The sequence below is a fragment of the Heptranchias perlo genome, chromosome 13 (assembly GCF_035084215.1).
Source record: "Heptranchias perlo isolate sHepPer1 chromosome 13, sHepPer1.hap1, whole genome shotgun sequence".
NCBI classification, from domain to species: domain Eukaryota; kingdom Metazoa; phylum Chordata; class Chondrichthyes; order Hexanchiformes; family Hexanchidae; genus Heptranchias; species Heptranchias perlo.
This window is the reverse complement of record NC_090337.1, coordinates 25,232,140-25,249,965: the sequence shown is the minus strand read 5'-3', so window position 1 is coordinate 25,249,965 and position 17,826 is coordinate 25,232,140. Positions and strand designations below refer to the sequence as shown.

General features: G+C 38.6%; 2 protein-coding genes across 9 annotated transcripts in view; both read right to left on the bottom strand.

The window, feature by feature from the left end:
* rpl35a (ribosomal protein L35a) overlaps window positions 1-17,826 on the bottom strand; it is a 290,790-nt gene that overhangs the window by 56,571 nt on the left and 216,393 nt on the right. The gene's annotated exons all lie outside the window — the stretch shown is intronic.
* Window positions 1-17,826, bottom strand: part of lrch3 (leucine-rich repeats and calponin homology (CH) domain containing 3) — a 124,492-nt gene that overhangs the window by 15,339 nt on the left and 91,327 nt on the right. For 3 of the 8 annotated variants that reach the window (XM_067995170.1, XM_067995173.1, XM_067995175.1), the window contains 4 exons: window positions 3,541-3,601; window positions 2,039-2,155; window positions 1,271-1,389; window positions 200-337 (listed from right to left, as the gene is read on the bottom strand). In XM_067995170.1, coding sequence (XP_067851271.1) covers window positions 200-337; window positions 1,271-1,389; window positions 2,039-2,155; window positions 3,541-3,601 — 435 coding nt within the window. Of the gene's footprint in view, window positions 1-199; window positions 338-1,270; window positions 1,390-2,038; window positions 2,156-3,540; window positions 3,602-16,755; window positions 16,837-17,826 lie in introns of all 8 variants that reach the window. The other 5 variants (XM_067995171.1, XM_067995169.1, XM_067995174.1 and 2 more) reach the window with 3 other exon arrangements.

Below are 17,826 nucleotides of genomic sequence, written 5' to 3'. Positions count from 1 at the left end.
ATTTATAAAAATAGAAGCTGATGAAGAACATGTAAACATTGGGTTATATGAACACACCAGCTGAATTATGGCTAAAATATTTCAATTACACCATTGTCTGAATGCAACGATTGCTCACTTCCTTACTCTAACAAAAAAGCTTGACATATTTGTCATTAATATTGTCATTTTTGATAGCATTAGACTTCAGAATACTCACCACTGCTGGAGACGGGACATGTATACTGGGCACCGACCGTGGTCTCACGTGATTAGCCAGATGACAGAGGACAACACCATCTGTAAGTGCTGTTCCGAGATCGCTAGGGAGAGAAACCTTTAACCGTGTTTCAATGTTCTGTAAAATAAATCAGAGAGAAACATACAACTATTTGATCATTAACAAATCATTTTATTAACCATGGAGGGGAGAGCTGGGTGATGGAATGGAGCAGACACTGACCTCTCAGTTCTGGTACCTGCACTTGAATCCAACACAGGCTAATGGGGTAAAGTAATTTTAGTCTGCTATCACATAGTGTAAGGGTTATATTTTAATGAGTTTGGGCCAGTTCCTAGTGGATATGTGACCACAGCACAAAACCAGACTAATTTGTCACTGATTGGCAGCAAGTTGGCAATTTCACTCAAGATGGTTGATGTGGGAAATAGGTGTGCTCTTCTGAGGCTGAGGCACAAATCAGTGAGAGCTTTACCCTACATCTAACTGTGTTATACTTGACATGGGGAGTGCTGATACTAGGTGCCTGAAATGGAAAGCATTCCATTCCCCATCCCAATAAGTACGACATTCACCAACAAAAAAGCAAAATAAAAAAAAAAAAATCAGTGGAATGGATTGGGTGGCATGAAGGAAGGGGGAAGGGAAGAATTAAAAGAAAACTGCTTGTATGGAGGTCCCTGTGGGATAAAACAGATAATGGGGTAGGGATGTAAAAGTGTTAATTATTAAAACAAAATCTCCAGGCTTTTCTAATAAAGCTAGCCTTAGCGCAATAACAGATTATAGCTTGAGCTCTAATGCTTAGTGCTTTTATGATCAAGCTAGTTATACACAAAATAACACTAAGTTTTTTTTGGGGGGGAGGGGGGGCGATGGGAAACAGAAGGAACAGATGACAAGAAAGTGGATGAACAAGACAGCTATATTTCCTGGTAAATAAGTGCCAATTGGAATCAATCTATAATTAGCACATTAATGCATTATCCGTGGGTTTTATTTACTGCAGTTTTGAGCAATGTGCTCCTGTTCTGCTGAGCAATTGATTACCTTCCGTAGCTGTTGTATCGCTCTCTGTTCATCGTCATATTGCTTTTGGTTATGCAATATCAAGGGGTCTCCTGAATCCTGGCTAGGGGTAACAGAGGAGGAGGCAGAAGAAGTCCCACCTAGAGAGACAGAAGATCAATTGTGCATAAGAACAAATTACCACAGTAACATTCCTAATTTACATCAATATCATTTGTCCTTTCTTATACAATTTTTTTGGTCAAACTTGCTCTTTAAGCTTGAATGGGACTGAATAATTTCTGGCCTCAAGATACATTGTAGTTTTTTTGTATCTCTACAAATCAGCTGAGAGCTACTCTATTCATGGCATCATAACAAGAAATTAAGGGCCAATTAGAAAAGAAAGTTATGCCCTGAATAAAGCACAACTTGGCTGATTTTTTTTTCTTTTTCAATTTTTTCTCTCCTGGAGGCACTTCAAAATCCATTTCTGCTTCAAGATCCTCTTCCAGAAGTGACTATTTATTCAACACCTGATCCAAGTTTGTACTTGATTTATATCATACCATTTTCTTTTTAACACTGTTTCTTTCTGCCTTCCTCTCATTTTTCCTAAAGAAGCTTGCTTGTTTTGAGTATCATCTCTTGTTAAAGCAAATGTTACATGCTGGTAATATAATCTAAATATTACACACCTGTATAGAAACAAACAAAGAGTCAGTCAAATTTAGTGACAAGTCACTGATCAACCCCTGGTTCTTATGACACACTTGGGTTACATAAAATCCACTTTCATGTCAAACCTACCTTTCTTTATCTCATCTCTCATGGCTGCTCTCAAGAGGAAGTTCTCAGGCCGGTAAGCGTGTGTGGGCTGTTTGTAAGAGTGGGGAGAAGAACCAGGATAAGGAGGGGCAGGCTGGACTACAGCCAGAGACAGTATAAGAAGCAGCAGAATTTGATAAGATTCAGAAATAGAGTTTAATCAACAATCAGTGGAAGCAAGAAATAGAGATGGAAATGAGAAAACAAATATTAAAATGGGTAAATACCAAACTAACATAATACAGTAACACTGCAACATTAAGTTAGGTGATAAATGGTTTGGTGCATTAGGGTTGGTTTTAATGTTCCTGTGGTAATCTGTTCTTACACACAATTGATCTTATCTCTCTAGGTGGGACTTCTTCTGCCTCCTCCTCCTCTGTTACCCCCTAGCCAGGACTCTGGAGTTTTTAAAATGGTGAGCACATAGTTCAGGTTTCACAACTAATACTCTTTTCTTTCACACAAAGGGTCTGTATCCAAAATGCTATTTTTTCCCCCCAAATGCTGACAAACCTGTTGTGTATTTCTAGCACTTACTATTTTTAGTTTGTATTTCCAGCATTTGTAAGTTTTATTCTTTTTATGTACATCATAAGGAGGGTTGAGTATAAAATAGGGGATTGTTTTGTTAAATAGGTTATATACACCAAGATTATGTAAAGCCTGCAGCTATTTGGAACCCAGACTTAAAAGTAGCAGCATTTTTTCTTTCTCTTCTACCCTGAAGGCAGTGACTCCTGCTGTCGTACTGTTCCCATAGGCACCAACAGACCTCCACCAGATCACTAAGTGGCTCTTTTCCAATGGTGAGCCAAGACAGTGAGCTGTGCAGGTTATTTAACTGGGGAGAGGAGGGATGATAACATAATCAGGGAGTGCAGGATACTTCGCAAGAGTAGGACTGGTTCGGCCCTCCTTTAAGCCAAGTGATATGGAGACAAATTGTGGTACACCAACTTAGGCCCAGCTAAGATCTGCTAACTTAACACAGATCAAGGATGGAACTCCATCTGTATGGGTCACATCGTTCCATTTAATAGGAGCCATCAGGGAAAATTTAAAATAGTAGACTCTCACATCAATGGATCACCAGTCTTCTATCTGAAGGAGTTTAACTAGGTGTTGTGGAAATGCCAACAGCAGAGGTGTTTAAACAGGGTATTGGAGGGGGTTCAGAGCTTTACCAACATGTGTCATATCAGACCCACTGCACATTTTATAAGACACCCCTGATCATATTTTTGTTAACTAACTTGATTGAATTCTGCAGTATTATCTATCACATAGATGAATGTTGTTCCTTGTATCAAGATTTACTGATGTTGTTCCTTGTATCAAGATAGCAATATTGCTTAACACTATCACTAAATAGGAGGTAAATGTTTCACTTGCCATAAAATGGAGAAAACACAAAATACACAAACATTACATATATAGACCGAGTAACAGTAAAATGGTTTTTATAATTGTTTTTTTCTTACCTATATGGACAGATGATTGGGTATTAGAGGCACTCTGTGTAGCAGGTGGTCTTTCTTCATTCTATGAGAAAGAAGATCAAGATCTTTTACAGTAGCAGATAAACTGCTCTGAGGGATTAGAAATAAAAAGATTGTGGAGCAAGCTCTCGCTGTACTAAATTCAGCTTGCTTCTAAAAAAAGAGCATAGGTGTACAGCCTTTCTGTAATGCATCTAGCTTCCTCTTCAATGCACATTATCACCTTTGTCATTCCTTCAGACCAAAGTAGTGGATGAAATTGTAAACAGGGGATCCAAATCAATTCACTTTGTAACAATTTTTGATCCAGTTAAATATTATGGTTAATTCAAGTTAGGAAAACTCAAGTGTACCTTTGATCTGTGCAGGTTACTGGTAACACAACTGAGGTAATACAGGGTAGTCAGTCTGGAGGGGGGCCTGAATAACGAGGCTGGTTTCATCTCACTTACTTCCTAAATAAAATCAAAGCTAATCTATATATATGAACTGACTGAAAGTCCAATCCAATCTAATTAGTTTGTAACCAACTCAGTTCTACTAGTTTCATTACACAAGGACTTTAATAACAAGTAGACTGTACTCTTGGTAAGTCATTGAAAGAACACTGATCATTTTGTGATCGAAGTGTTGAAATTACTCTACTATATAGCAAAATCTACTTGTAGTATTGTACATCATAATCCTTTAAAGCAGATGCCCTCAGTGGGGTAGTGGTAAGCCATCCATACCAGACAGGTCTCAAGTTTGATCCCCAGTTTGTGCTGAGCAACCTGGACAGGAGGGAGAAAAAGATCAGCCAGAGTTCCCACTTGCAAGTGCTATCCAATGACTCCTGCTGGGAAACAGGCACACATGGCTGGTGGGTGAGGGCAGATCAGGGCTCTGTTAAGATACCCTCCAGTTAAACAATCTAATGAGAATCACTGTACAGGCTCGCACACGAAGAATGGGCGCTTAGTTGAGGTATTAAGGGACTACCTGTGCTTATAGAACCACACTGCAGCATTAGCACCTTAAGAATAGAGAAAATGCATCTGAAAGCACTAACCCATATCGTGGTAAGCTCCAAAGGCACCATTCCTTACCAGCTATCCCCCACTGCCCGAAATTAGGAAACATAGGAACAGGAGTAGGCTATTCAGCCCCTCGTGCCTGCTCCGCCATTTGATAAGATCATGGCTGATCTGTGATCTAACTCCATATACCTTTGGTTGCCAAAAAGCTATCTATCTCACATTTAAATTTAGCAATTGAGCTCGTATCAATTGCCGTTTGCGGAAGAGAGTTCCAAACTTTTACCACCTTTTGTGCGTAGAAATGTTTTCTCTCACTCCTGAAAGGTCTGGCTCTAATTTTTAGACTGTGCCCCCTACTCCCAAAATCCCCAACCAGCAGAAATAATTTCTCTCTATCCACCCTATCTGTTCCCCTTAATATCTTATAAACTTCGATCAGATCACCCCTTAACCTTCAAAACTCTAGACAATACAACCCCAATTTGTGTAATCTCTCCTCGTAACTTAACCCTTGAAGTCCTGGTATCATTCTAATGAACCTACGCTGCACTCCCTCCAAGGCCAATATGTCCTTCCGAAGGTGCGGTGCCCAGATCTGCTCACAGTACTCCAGGTACGGTCAAACCAGGGTTTTGTATAGCTGCAGCATAACTTCTGCCCCCTTGTACTCTAGTCCTCTAGATATAAAGGCCAGCATTCCATTAGCCTTATTGATTATTTTCTGTACCTGTTCATGACACGTCAATGATCTATGTACCTGAACCCCTAAGTCCCTTTGGACATCCACTGTTTTTAACTTTTTACCATTTAGAAAGTACCCTGTTCTATCCTTTTTTGATCCAAAATGGATGACCTCACATTTGCCACAGTTTTACCCATTCACCTAATCTATCAATATCCCTTTGTAATTTTATGTTTTCATCTACACTGCTTACAATGCCACCAATCTTTGTGTCATCGGCAAACTTAGATAGGAGACTTTCTATGCCTTCATCTAAGTCGTTAATAAATATTGTGAACAATTGAGGCCCCAAGACAGATCCCTGCGGGACTCCACTAGTCACATCCTGCCAATGTGAGTACCTACCCATTATCCCTACTCTGTCGCCTTTCGCTCAGCCAACTTCCTAACCATGTCTGTACTTTTCCCTCTATTCCATGGGCTTCTATCTTAGCTAAGTCTCTTATGTGGGACTTTATCAAATACCTTCTGGAAGTACATATAAATAACATCCATTGACATTCCCCTGTCCACTACTTTAAGAATTGAAGAAATTGTGGCATCCCAAAATGTTTCTCGACTGAGATCGACTAACAGCAAAGACCAGGGATCTTTGGTTTGTACAGCTCCATATTCTCCCACATAATGCACATGTTTACTTAAATCTCAAGGGGAATCTCACTTATTCAGCTCCTAAGTACAGGATTCTTTATTTTCTTGAATGGATATTTCCATTTTATTTTATAACATTTCAATTATTTTTAATAAATCTACTTAATATATCTTTCAAAAGTAGATTTAATACAATATTAGAGTCCACAGTAAACAATTATATGAATCTTGCAATGGCCACGTATCACTTTGTTATGAGAATGAAATGAAGATACCTGGATAGGTCTAAAGGCAGTGGCATAAGGCTGGATCAAAGAAGGAATTCTTATGTATCTGATGGTGATTGGTGAAAAAATAAAGATTAACAAGAGAAACAGAAAAAAAAGCCCATGTTAAGACAAGGTTTGAAAGGCAGCAGTGATGGATGAAATGCCCTTAAGGTATCTTCAAGGCTCAGAAACAAGCTCTAATCCAGAAGTCTCTCTGAGAATCCCTACGTGGTCAGTTTTCAGTAAAATATTAAAATGTCTACGTGGCAAAGAAGCAGAATGCAAAATGGTTAGAAAGGGTTAATTAGTTAGTAACTGAGATTGGTACAGATGGCCTGGCCTCCTGCTGGGCCATATGTTTGCGTAGTCAGCAGGTCTGCATTGTCTTATCAATGATAGGTCTTTGATGTGATTCAAGGACTGGTCTGAATGTCTCCATGTTTATGGCAGATCAATATAGGTAACGAGCTTAGCCATCCAGGTTGGGAGATAAGGAACAGAAGGAACAGGGAAGAACATTCCAAGTTGGAAAGTGAGGAAGTTATCCCCTTTGATGTCTAACAGCAGCATGATCAGCACATGGACGATCTATGATTGGCCTGAAATAATGTAACCTCGCATGGCAACCTATGCCCGGCTTATGATTGGTGTTGACCCTCGTTAAGTATGTTCCAACCCTATTCATCTGTATAAAAACGTGTGGATTTCTGTATGTTTTTGTTCTTGCTCTGCCAGCATAGAGGGACTCTATCAGGAGTCCAAATCAATGCTGCAGACTAAGAACCCTGCTATTAAAGTTGTGCTGAACTTTAAAATGTATTCGACTTCAGTTATTACTGAACCAGACTGAGGGGAAAGAATCCGGATCATCATTTGGTGGCAGCGGTGGGATCTTAACGGTCGTTCACCGAGAGTTCGCGGAGTAAGAGGCGGATTGTCTCAGACACGGAGGAAGGAAATGGCGCCCCGATGTAAGTAGTCTTAATTTACTATGTCGGTTTTCCTCCAATCCGTCAGTCTGACGACGAATCGTCCAATCGCTAACACTCGTGTGGTGTCCTTACAAGATTCAGGTCAGTCTGGCGAATACACAGAAATAGCAGGAGGAGGTCAGTGGTCGAATATCACTGAGGGAATAACTTGTAAGCGGTAGGTCAGTGGTTAATATCACTGAGGGTAGTCAGGGTTTAAGTTCCTGATGATTGGATATAAACAGGAACTATTGATAAAGACTTAGATGCCGAAAAAAAGGCTCAGGAATTAATTTGGAAAAATAACAGAGGTACCACAGCCAAAGAACTAATTGCTTTATGGAGACAGTACTGTAAAAAAAATGGATAGAATTAAGTGACTAGACAAATGTTTAAAAGACAGAGACCCGAAAAAGAAAGGTTTTGTTGTTTAAGTGTACTGTCCCTTTAAAAAGCCTGTCTTTGATCAGTGTTTTTTTGTCGGTGTTGTGGGCCACGCCCCCTTCTTCCTGTGTCTTACGTGTTTTCTTCCTTTGTGTCATGTATCTGTCTTGTCGTGTGTTTAATTCTGATACTGCCGAATTAAAATTGGAGTTATTGAGGTTAAGTGACCTATTAAATTCTGGTTCTTATAAAGTGTGGGCATGTTAAATTCCAGACATGGGATCTTCAAAAAATTGGCATTTTGAATGTTTATTTTGTGATTGGCTGTGGTTTAAAAAGAGGTTAAAAATTAACGGGATACATTAAAAAACTATCTGGTATCACTGTGATAGGAAAAGTCGGAAAGCTGGAACAGCTCGGAGCGTTGATTATAATCACATCCACTAAAAGTATGTAAAAAATAGTGTGCAAAAATATAGTATAAAGCCATCCACAAATGTGAGAAGTAAACAAATCAGTCAAACCTGTGTGAAGTGAAATTTTGAAGGTGGGAACTTAATCTCAAAAGGGAGAAGGATCAAGTTACTCCTACCACAAGAGCAAGTTAATATTAACCCCTTCCATCCCAAGAAGCCAGACTGTCATGCCAAGAGCAGTTCAAACAGATAGAAATGACCCAGTCGGTTGAGAACTGTCTGAGGCTAACCATTACACAGGTGAACATGAGGTAATAATTGGTATAGGTTATATTAGTAAAATTGTCCCAATCACTCGGAAATGCCAAAGGCTACAATTGACTGAGATATAAGTTTTCACGCTACAGTGAAAAATTGATAAGAAAGGAATGTAAAACAAATCATATGAAAAGGAAGCATAGGTTAGACAATTGGAAGTCCATTACTTGAGCTATGTACTGACACAGGGTACTAAACACCTATCAGTTTTACCCTGCCACAGTATGATAAGGAAGTTTTGACAAGTTCTGGGGCTGTTCAATTTTATTTGAAATTAATAGTAGAATACAAGATCTGACCAAAGAGGGGAGACCTTCCCTGACAAATTATATAACTCGCATTGAGAATGCTAAGAAAACTCAACAATTAGATCAACACCTCCTAACTCAAGTGTTAAAACAAAGAGCGACATGGAATGGAGGTGGACATCGTAAAAAGAGATAGGCAAATATGGAGACGTAAAGATCTGTGATAAGTGATATAGCAACTGCCTTTGCCTCAGTTGTTAACACCATTGATTTGACAACATTAGATCAAAAGGTCAGAGATTTAGGGTCTCGCATTAAAGATATATTAAAAGATAAATGAAAATACAGATAAGGAATTGTCTGAGGATCAAATGCTGACCATATATTTGCAAAGGATAGCTACAGTGCTAGAAACACATGCCCAAACCATTAATAAATTAATAAAAGAGAATATAACGTATCTTAGCAGGCGGCTGCTAATGATATCTGCTTAATGTGGTTACATCTTGAAAACACAGAGATCAGGACTTGGAGTTAGAAATTCCAGTCTGCAGCCCTGCGTACATCTGTATGTGGGAGAGACAGTGTTTATTTCAGACAGGCTGCGTGCTTCAGAGAGAGTGGAACTAGGCAAATTCTCTCTCCTGTTTTGTTTTCTAAATTTGTTTCGGGTATAGGGATTATTCCTTTGGATAAATAAATAATAAATGAAGATTTGACAAATTAATCACTTGGGCTCTCAAGAAGAGCCGCAATGGATTTTCTGTGTTTCTTTTAAAACAGGTGACCCTGGTTTTTTTTTGGGACCACGTGAGTGTTGATGGTGCAGGATTACCAAGAGTAGTTACAAAGTTACGGTGCAACCTTTGCTGGAGAAATTTGGTGCAGGAAACGATCCAGTGGTGTTAAAGATTTAAGACTTTAGCTGCAGACATCAGCGGATACCAAATGTCACAGCGTGGTGATATCAACCTGATTCTCTTCTTTTGCAAACATTTTGATTTGTTTTGTTTTAACCTATTTGTTGTCTTCCGAGACAGAATGCTCGAGGTGGGGAGATATGGGAATTTCTCTAAAGTCATTGAATTGGGCATGATAAAAAATCAATCTGGCAGAAATATACAATCTAGTGGAAGTCAGGAAAGTGTAGTTGAGAATAGTAAATTGATAGCTTTCTCGTGGAGATATTTGTGTCCTTGCCTATAATGAATAATGAGAAAACTACACTCAAAAGCCTGGCCACTACCCTGACATCGGGACCATGCAGGGGGAGATAAGCACTCTAGACACCCCTGATCTTTTTGATAAGATAACCTGCAAACCTAAGAATGGCTACAGTGGACATAAAAGATACAAATGTATGTTGCCATCATCTGAAACGGAGACCAGGATGAAGAACATGATTACAAAGGCCTATGGCCTGGTGAGCTATTGCAACCACTCTTTAAACAAACCAGTTGCTTTTACAGGACTGAATCCTACAGGACATATGATGTGTGCCATGGAAAATGTTCGGAAATACCATGAGGAAGAAGAGACTGGCCAGCAGAAAGTTAATATCCAAGAACACTAAGCTCATTCCTATGAGATGCTGCTAGTATGCGGAGATACATGAAGAAGATACAGTGAAGAATGAGTCTCAGACAGGCTCAGTTACTTGACAACAGCACAACAGGAAAATGGTTAATGTGGTCCAGGCGAGTGAGAAATCCTTTTAAACAAGGCACTGACACATGGTCCATAGAGAAACCAACTAATTAATGAAAGAGTCAGGAAACACTGGTATCAATCAAAAGGACTGAAATTAAAGTAAAGAGGGACACAGTAATTTGGATTTCCAAAATTCAGGGTTAGGTTCCCATCAGTTAACAATAAAATTGGGAGAAACAATATTTAGAAGATATCCGCACGATGGATACAAAATTACAAGATTATGAGGGGCCCAGATAAAGTAGACAGGAAGTACCTGTTTCCCCAAGCAGAGGGTTCAAGAACTAGAGGACGTAGATTTAAGCTGATTGGCTGGAACAAAATTAAAGGGATGTGTTACTAGACATGCTGTCACTGTGTGTCCACATAGTGTTGGACACAGCCTAGAAGCACAGTGTGGGTTTAATAATACCGGTACCAATCGGGATATTAACTGTACCATGGAGGCCCTAGAGGCGGATCTAAAACCCACTTAAGTGGTATATGCCGGAGAGGGCGAATACTGTGTTACAACTAATTTGAAAACGTTTAAATATGCCAATCTAACTTGTGATATTTTAAGTCCAGAATTCTACTCCATTTCTGAAGTCCTGGTTCGGATTGGACCCGAGGAACTGGTAGAGATACACCGGCGTAACCTCACCACCGTACAAGTTTCTGAGAATGTCAGAAACGACTTAAAAGAATATCAGGACACATTTGGGTATCTGACACCCCTGTTGCCTAAATACTTGGAAGTATTGCGAATGGAGATACGCCTCTCCCAGAAGGTTTATTATAACCTACAACAGGACAATAACAACATTAAGCATGACATTGACCAAATTAAAGTCACCACCTGGTGAAATGACCCCTGGAATTTGGGACTGAATATACAGATCCATCTTTGGATTAGATTAGTTTCATATGTATTAGTCGTAGTGCAGTTTGTTGTAATGTGCTTCTTGATTTTCATTGCATGTAATAAATGTAAGTAGAGGATGAAGGGTTTGGCAAAGATAGTAAAACAGAGCCTGGGTGAGAATGTCCCCATTGTCTCTGTGGTTTCAACTAAGAACACATCTTAATGGTACTGGGAGTAGCACCCGCTGGGGTAAGGTGCATGTAAAAGGGAAGACAATTATAGTTTGATAGGATTATCAGATGCTCTGCCTCTCTTCCACCCGGACTGGTGGCCAACACGAAGGGAACCTGGTTAAGATGAGGTACAGCATCTAATGGGATACTGTAGGGAGAATTTGGATTAAGGGATATAATGGGGAGGGCACCAATTCACAGGTGTAAAATGGTCTGAAAGGTACCATTCAGTCTAGTTAGGCTGGAAACAAAATATAAAGCACCATGGGATATTTGACTATGTTAGCCTTTTCAAATTAACATGAATAGGTTTAGCTGACCAAGGACATTCGCAGCTTACTTGAGAGATGTTTAGAAGGAGTCTGTTCCTGAGAACAGATAAGAGTACAAAGGCGTATTGATGAAACATGTCTGTGTTCTATTGGGACTTCTCTAGTTCAAGGGCTAGTCATATTCATTGTTATAATTCTTATAGTTTATTGCTTACTTAAATGTTGCTGCGCTGCAGAACCAGTGAGCACCGTAATAATTGGTTATCATAAAATGATAAAAGGGGGGAATGAGAATCCCTACGTGGTCAGTTTTCAGTAAAATATTAAAATGTCTACGTGGCAAAGAAGCAGAATGCAAAATGGTTAGAAAGGGTTAATTAGTTAGTAACTGAGATTGGTACAGATGGCCTGGCCTCCTGCTGGGCCATATGTTTGCGTAGTCAGCAGGTCTGCATTGTCTTATCAATGATAGGTCTTTGATGTGATTCAAGGACTGGACTGAATGTCTCCATGTTTATGGCAGATCAATATAGGTAACGAGCTTAGCCAAAGTTGAAAGACATTCCAGGTTGGGAGATAAGGAACAGAAGGAACAGGGAAGAACATTCCAAGTTGGAAAGTGAGGAAGTTATCCCCTTTGATGTCTAACAGCAGCATGATCAGCACATGGACGATCTATGATTGGCCTGAAATAATGTAACCTCGCATGGCAACCTATGCCCGGCTTATGATTGGTGTTGACCCTCGTTAAGTATGTTCCAACCCTATTCATCTGTATAAAAACGTGTGGATTTCTGTATGTTTTTGTTCTTGCTCTGCCAGCATAGAGGGACTCTATCAGGAGTCCAAATCAATGCTGCAGACTAAGAACCCTGCTATTAAAGTTGTGCTGAACTTTAAAATGTATTCGACTTCAGTTATTACTGAACCAGACTGAGGGGAAAGAATCCGGATCATCATCTCAACAGGAGGATAAAGGTCTGGTGGTGTTCCATACTATCTTCTTTGGACCAGGTGAAGATGTCTTCGTTAGATGATCTTTTTGGATCAACATGGCTTATTCCAATCTTCACAGCTTGTTTAACTAGCACTTAAATAGGTTGGCCAAATAATGGAATTGTGAATATTTATCTTAAGAAATACACAGATACACATGTTTAATATTAAACTGCTGCAATGCTATTTGAAATTGTGCTTCATAAAACTTACAAGAGTCCCTAGAGCTTCTTTGTTAATTTTTGTTGAGATGTACCCTCCAATCATACATATGCAACTTGCTATTTTCCCCATTATTTCTTGATCCTACTTAGGTCTTAACATCTCCCACTAAGATGGCAAGTGGGTACTCTACTTCCAGACCTTTGTCAATGTCCTCTGGCTGTGGGCCAGGAGACAAGTGATAATGTCCTAGTAAGATTTTTCTGCTACCTCTTCCTAGACGATGTTGCGGCCACCATTCATTGTGGCTTAGACTGCGAACAAAGCACAGCGTGAGATCAATTATGTATTTTCCCACTCCGTGGCTCTGTTCATTACTGATCACATGTGCAGCAACCAACACCTTGGAACTTCTTTTATAAACACTTAATTGTCCTCTTAATTTTTCCCAGAGATTGTTTCAAGAGTAATCCATCATACATCCATTAAAAAAAATTATTGCTTGACTATTTAGACAGGGAAAGTTCTGAATGGTAAAACGTTTCTGACAGACAAAACAAATTTATCACATTATACTGCAATCATGTCACCTGGGTAGAATCCTCATTCAGACAGCTGCATGACATCCTTGTGGTCACAGGTCTGAGTTTCTGGATTATCTGACATGCAAACCTTCTGCCATATTTGGAATTTTAGTTCTAACAATCTGTTAGCTAGGGTTCCTTACAATAGTGGAGAAAATTGGATGTCAACATGCTCCATAACAAGCAAATGACACCAATCAGCAGTAAAATGACAATGGAAGCTGAAGTGAAGGGCCAAGTGTAGAATAAGACACCATAGTTGAAAGAAGCAGGGGAGAAGATGAAATAAATCAGGAAGCTATGCTTAGACAACAGCAAACTTCGGTTTCAAAAGCCTGTAGAAGGAAGGGAAGATTAAGGAACTGCGTTTTTTGGATGATTTATACCAAAATCATAAATAGGTATATGAAGAACTCGTTTATGATTTTTCTACAAACACTGAACAGAAAAACATTCCCTCACATAATTGTATGCTAATGTTCTATCTCAAATGGAGAAATGAATGGAATAGCACACATTTTCCTAAATTCAAGGCATGAGCAGACATGCACAAAATAGGCATGTGCATTTGATAATGTTCCCCTATATCACAACACTACTATAATCATGATGGAATTGAATAAAGTACAGCAAGGTACTGACATTCTGCATTGCTAGAGTATTGTTAATTTCAGAACTTTCTTTGATCAGAAAACAAGCTCATGCACCCAGGCACGAGTCAGGTTGGATGGCAAGTGTTTCAATGATGCTCAATACTTTATTACAAGTAGACTGCAGCGTGTTGAAAGCAAGACTCATCATATCTTCTCTAACTCATTCTTTTGGCCTCAAAAGTGTGGAACTCATTAGCTCGATCATTGCTTCCTTCCTCCTACAATCTAGATTTTTGAAACCCAACTCTGGCATCCATCACTATATTTCCCATTCATGCCCTTTTTCTCTCAGAATCACTCATCAACCCAAAACTACGAGGAGCTGCTTACTTAATAACTAACAATGCAACTTGACGACTGACAACTGGGCACAACACTATCACTGTGGGGAACTGACTATGGCAGTTTTTTCTGCCACCATGTAGGCACACTTTTGTCAACCAGAGCTGCAGCAAGATATTCCAGCTAATAAGTTTTCAGTTCTGACCTATTTTCTGAGCTGAAGCAGTTGAACCCAAGTTGCAGAAAAACCTACAATGACATAGGTAGTTAGCAGGCTGCTGTTCTCCACATACAACACAAATATCATAGATCAGCATATACTTGCTCATCAGACCCAAGAATTTGGCCTTTTCCAAGGATAACTTTTAAACTCCAATTCCAAGAATGTAAGTTTGTTCTTTTTAAAACACAAACAATGCATTTTGAGAATATTTCTAACTCTTTATACTGCAGGAGTTCAAGTCTATTTTATACAACATGCCATGTCAGCAGTTAAGTTTTTTAAAAAACATATATATTTATTTATAACTGCATAGAAGTAACTGTGGATAGCTAAACACATTTGTTTAGTGAGACCATAAGAGGGTCTGTTGTGACCAGAGAAGGAAACAGGCACACTTTAAAATATCGTACTTTCTGAGCTTTGCAAATTACCAAAGTTGTATGGCTGCATTTCATTGCAAACTGAATCCGTACCGGGACAAGGATGCTCAGTTTTCCATCATTTACATTCCAATGAAATCAAATGCAAGTTTTCTTTGTGAATGATCTCCACGATGTCTGTTCAAATTCATTTAGCAGAACTTTGGTTATCTTTGAATCTCTCCTGTGTAAGTTTTACTACCCAAATAATGGTAGTGAGGGTAAGGGGTCCATGTTCATAATGTTACAAGGTATTTGTTAGTGCACAATTTACTTTGGAAATGAAGAGTAGTTGCTGTGCCCTTTACCAAATGAGTGATCCAAATTTTTCACTTCAGTTGACACTGAATTTTGCACCCACAGAGATTTGACAGTAATACAACAATTTTTTTGTGTGCATGATTATTGCAGAAGTTTTTTTTATAGTTCAAATCTGGCAATGCCAATTACTGATTTGGCTGTACCGGTCTTATATTTTACATAATTAAGCATAAATGTGGAGCTCTGATTTCCCTTTTCTCAAGTGAGCTTGTTTCACACTCGGGTTAAAACATAGTTCTTGGGCCAGGGAATGTCTGCATTTTCTATGAGCAACACGTACCGTTAGGGTCTCCTAGTCAGCATGAAGAGTTTTTCTACATTAGCGATAGAGATAAAGGGAGAGAGGATAAGAGACAGGTGAAAGGATAGCTTTCAGTATCTGGGATGGAATAATTGTCTACATAAGAATGAAAAATAATTTAAGAGGCACTCTCATTAAAAATACAGAATACAATCAGAATATATATTGCAAGGAAAGACTTGCTCTATGGTTCAATATTTTATAATAAAATTTCTCACAGCTAATGCATGCAAATTGTTATTGTCTGATGGGAAGATGGGGAAGCAGGATTAATCTACGATAAAAGGAAGGCCTAAAAATTCCTCTGCTTCTATATCCCAGTTTACACACATTAGAGCAGCATACTTTGTAGAAGTTGCAATGCTGCACTTGTGGCAGAGCAGACTGCATTTCAAAACACAAAAAAATATTTAAATAAACTTTATTTATATTAGGCCATGAAAAGAAAATCTATCAAAATTTTGAAAATATCCTTTGATTTATTGGAAATCTGTTTTTTTTCCTTAAAAAACATTAAGAATTCTGAATTATAGAAAATGAACACAATATATAAAACATTGTAACGTGTGGGAAAATTAAAATTCTGATCCAGGGCATATCTGACATTTTACTGGTTGCACAGGAAGGGAATTTGTAAGAATGTAGAATCTTTGGACATGGCACAAAAGTACTAGCGCAATCATCAAAGGGTTTACAATTTCCAGTTCTGCATTAATTTTCCATCTGGTTCAATAATTCTTTTTTATTTTAAAAAAAGGATCAGGTGGTTTGGGTAAAATAGGATTAAAAAGGATGAAGATAGTCTTGCAGTTCAAAAGATAAGATAATCTTGCAATTCAAAAGTTAGTCTCCACATGCAGATTGGGTAGAACCTTTCACCAGCCCACTGCACTGCCTAAAATATCAGATCACCAAATTCTGTGTATATATACTAGATAGCTTGGCTTAACCTTTACTTTAAATGTTGGGAGCTCTGTATTCATTTTAACTTTCCTGATTTGTCCCTCTCTTAAATGGCTCATCAATAATAAAACATGGCAGACAATACATTATTGACCCCATATAAAATGTGAAAATAACAGCACAAACCTAATTCTATCCTGAGTGTCTTTTTCAAAAAAAAACTTGTGAAGTCTGGTCTGGTGAAAGGAACAACACCCAGTCACCATTTCGTGCATAGAATGCAAAAATACAAGAATCTATACAAAGCCACAAACTCCACACAAGCTGCTCAGTCACCTTGCTGTGTGAGCCAGGCCTCCGTTTAATGGTATTGGTGTTACTGTCAATCTCAAAGAAGAAGTGCGGTTCAAAGCCATTCTGTTACAGAAAGAAGCAAAGGAGAAGGCTTTAGACAAGAGAGTCCAACAGCTTGCAAATAATTAGCGAGGGACAGCCTTGGGGAAAGATGCCTACAGTATTATGCCTTATTTCAATGTTTTTTTTCCCTTACAAAACTTACTCTGTGGTAATTTTAGTTTTTCCACAGAAAATGACAAAAGGCTGTTATAGATCTGCATCAAAGGAAACTTAGAAAGTTAACTAGATTTTAAGGAAATGAAAATAATTTTAAAAGATCTACCATAACTGGTGCATCAATCAGAAGCTTTTATTCCAGCTCTGGAAATAATGGTTTGAAATTATTTCCTAATGAAGTTGATCTTTGAGTTTTGATTCTGCTAGAGTTTAGACCGAAATTTAACTGCATTTTACTCTAGACTTTACATAAACTTTTCTTTATAGATTTCACTAACTTTTCTCACATTAGCATTTTATCAAACAGTATCAGAGATTTTGGAAAAATTTGCTCTTTTGAGTTAAAACTTTCTTTGTGATTATTATAGAGCTTGTGCTACAGTGCATATCACATACCACAAAACATAACGATTACAAGTTAAAACTCAGATCCTGTAACCTTATAACTGGAACAATATTCCAACGGGCCGCCTTATAATGAATGCTGGGAATACTACTGATCAAAGCAAGGTTCTGAACAAGTGCAATACAATAGCCATCTGACCCCCAGGAAAACTGATAAATCAAAACACGAAGTAAGGGATATATGGTCTCCGGGAATAACATTTACAGCAACAAGTAAAACTAATCAAGACATTCTGCATTTGTAGAATCTTCAGTTTTGCCCGTCGCAGTTCCTTAAGGCCATTAGTAAGTCACTACATAACAATTTTTGGATACATTTATCTAACGTTTTCTTACTAAGTAGCAAATTTGGCCATCAAGAAAAAAAAGCAGTAGTGGTATAAAGCATCTGTCCAGACTTTGTGCCCTTCACTAAAGAAACTTTTTCAT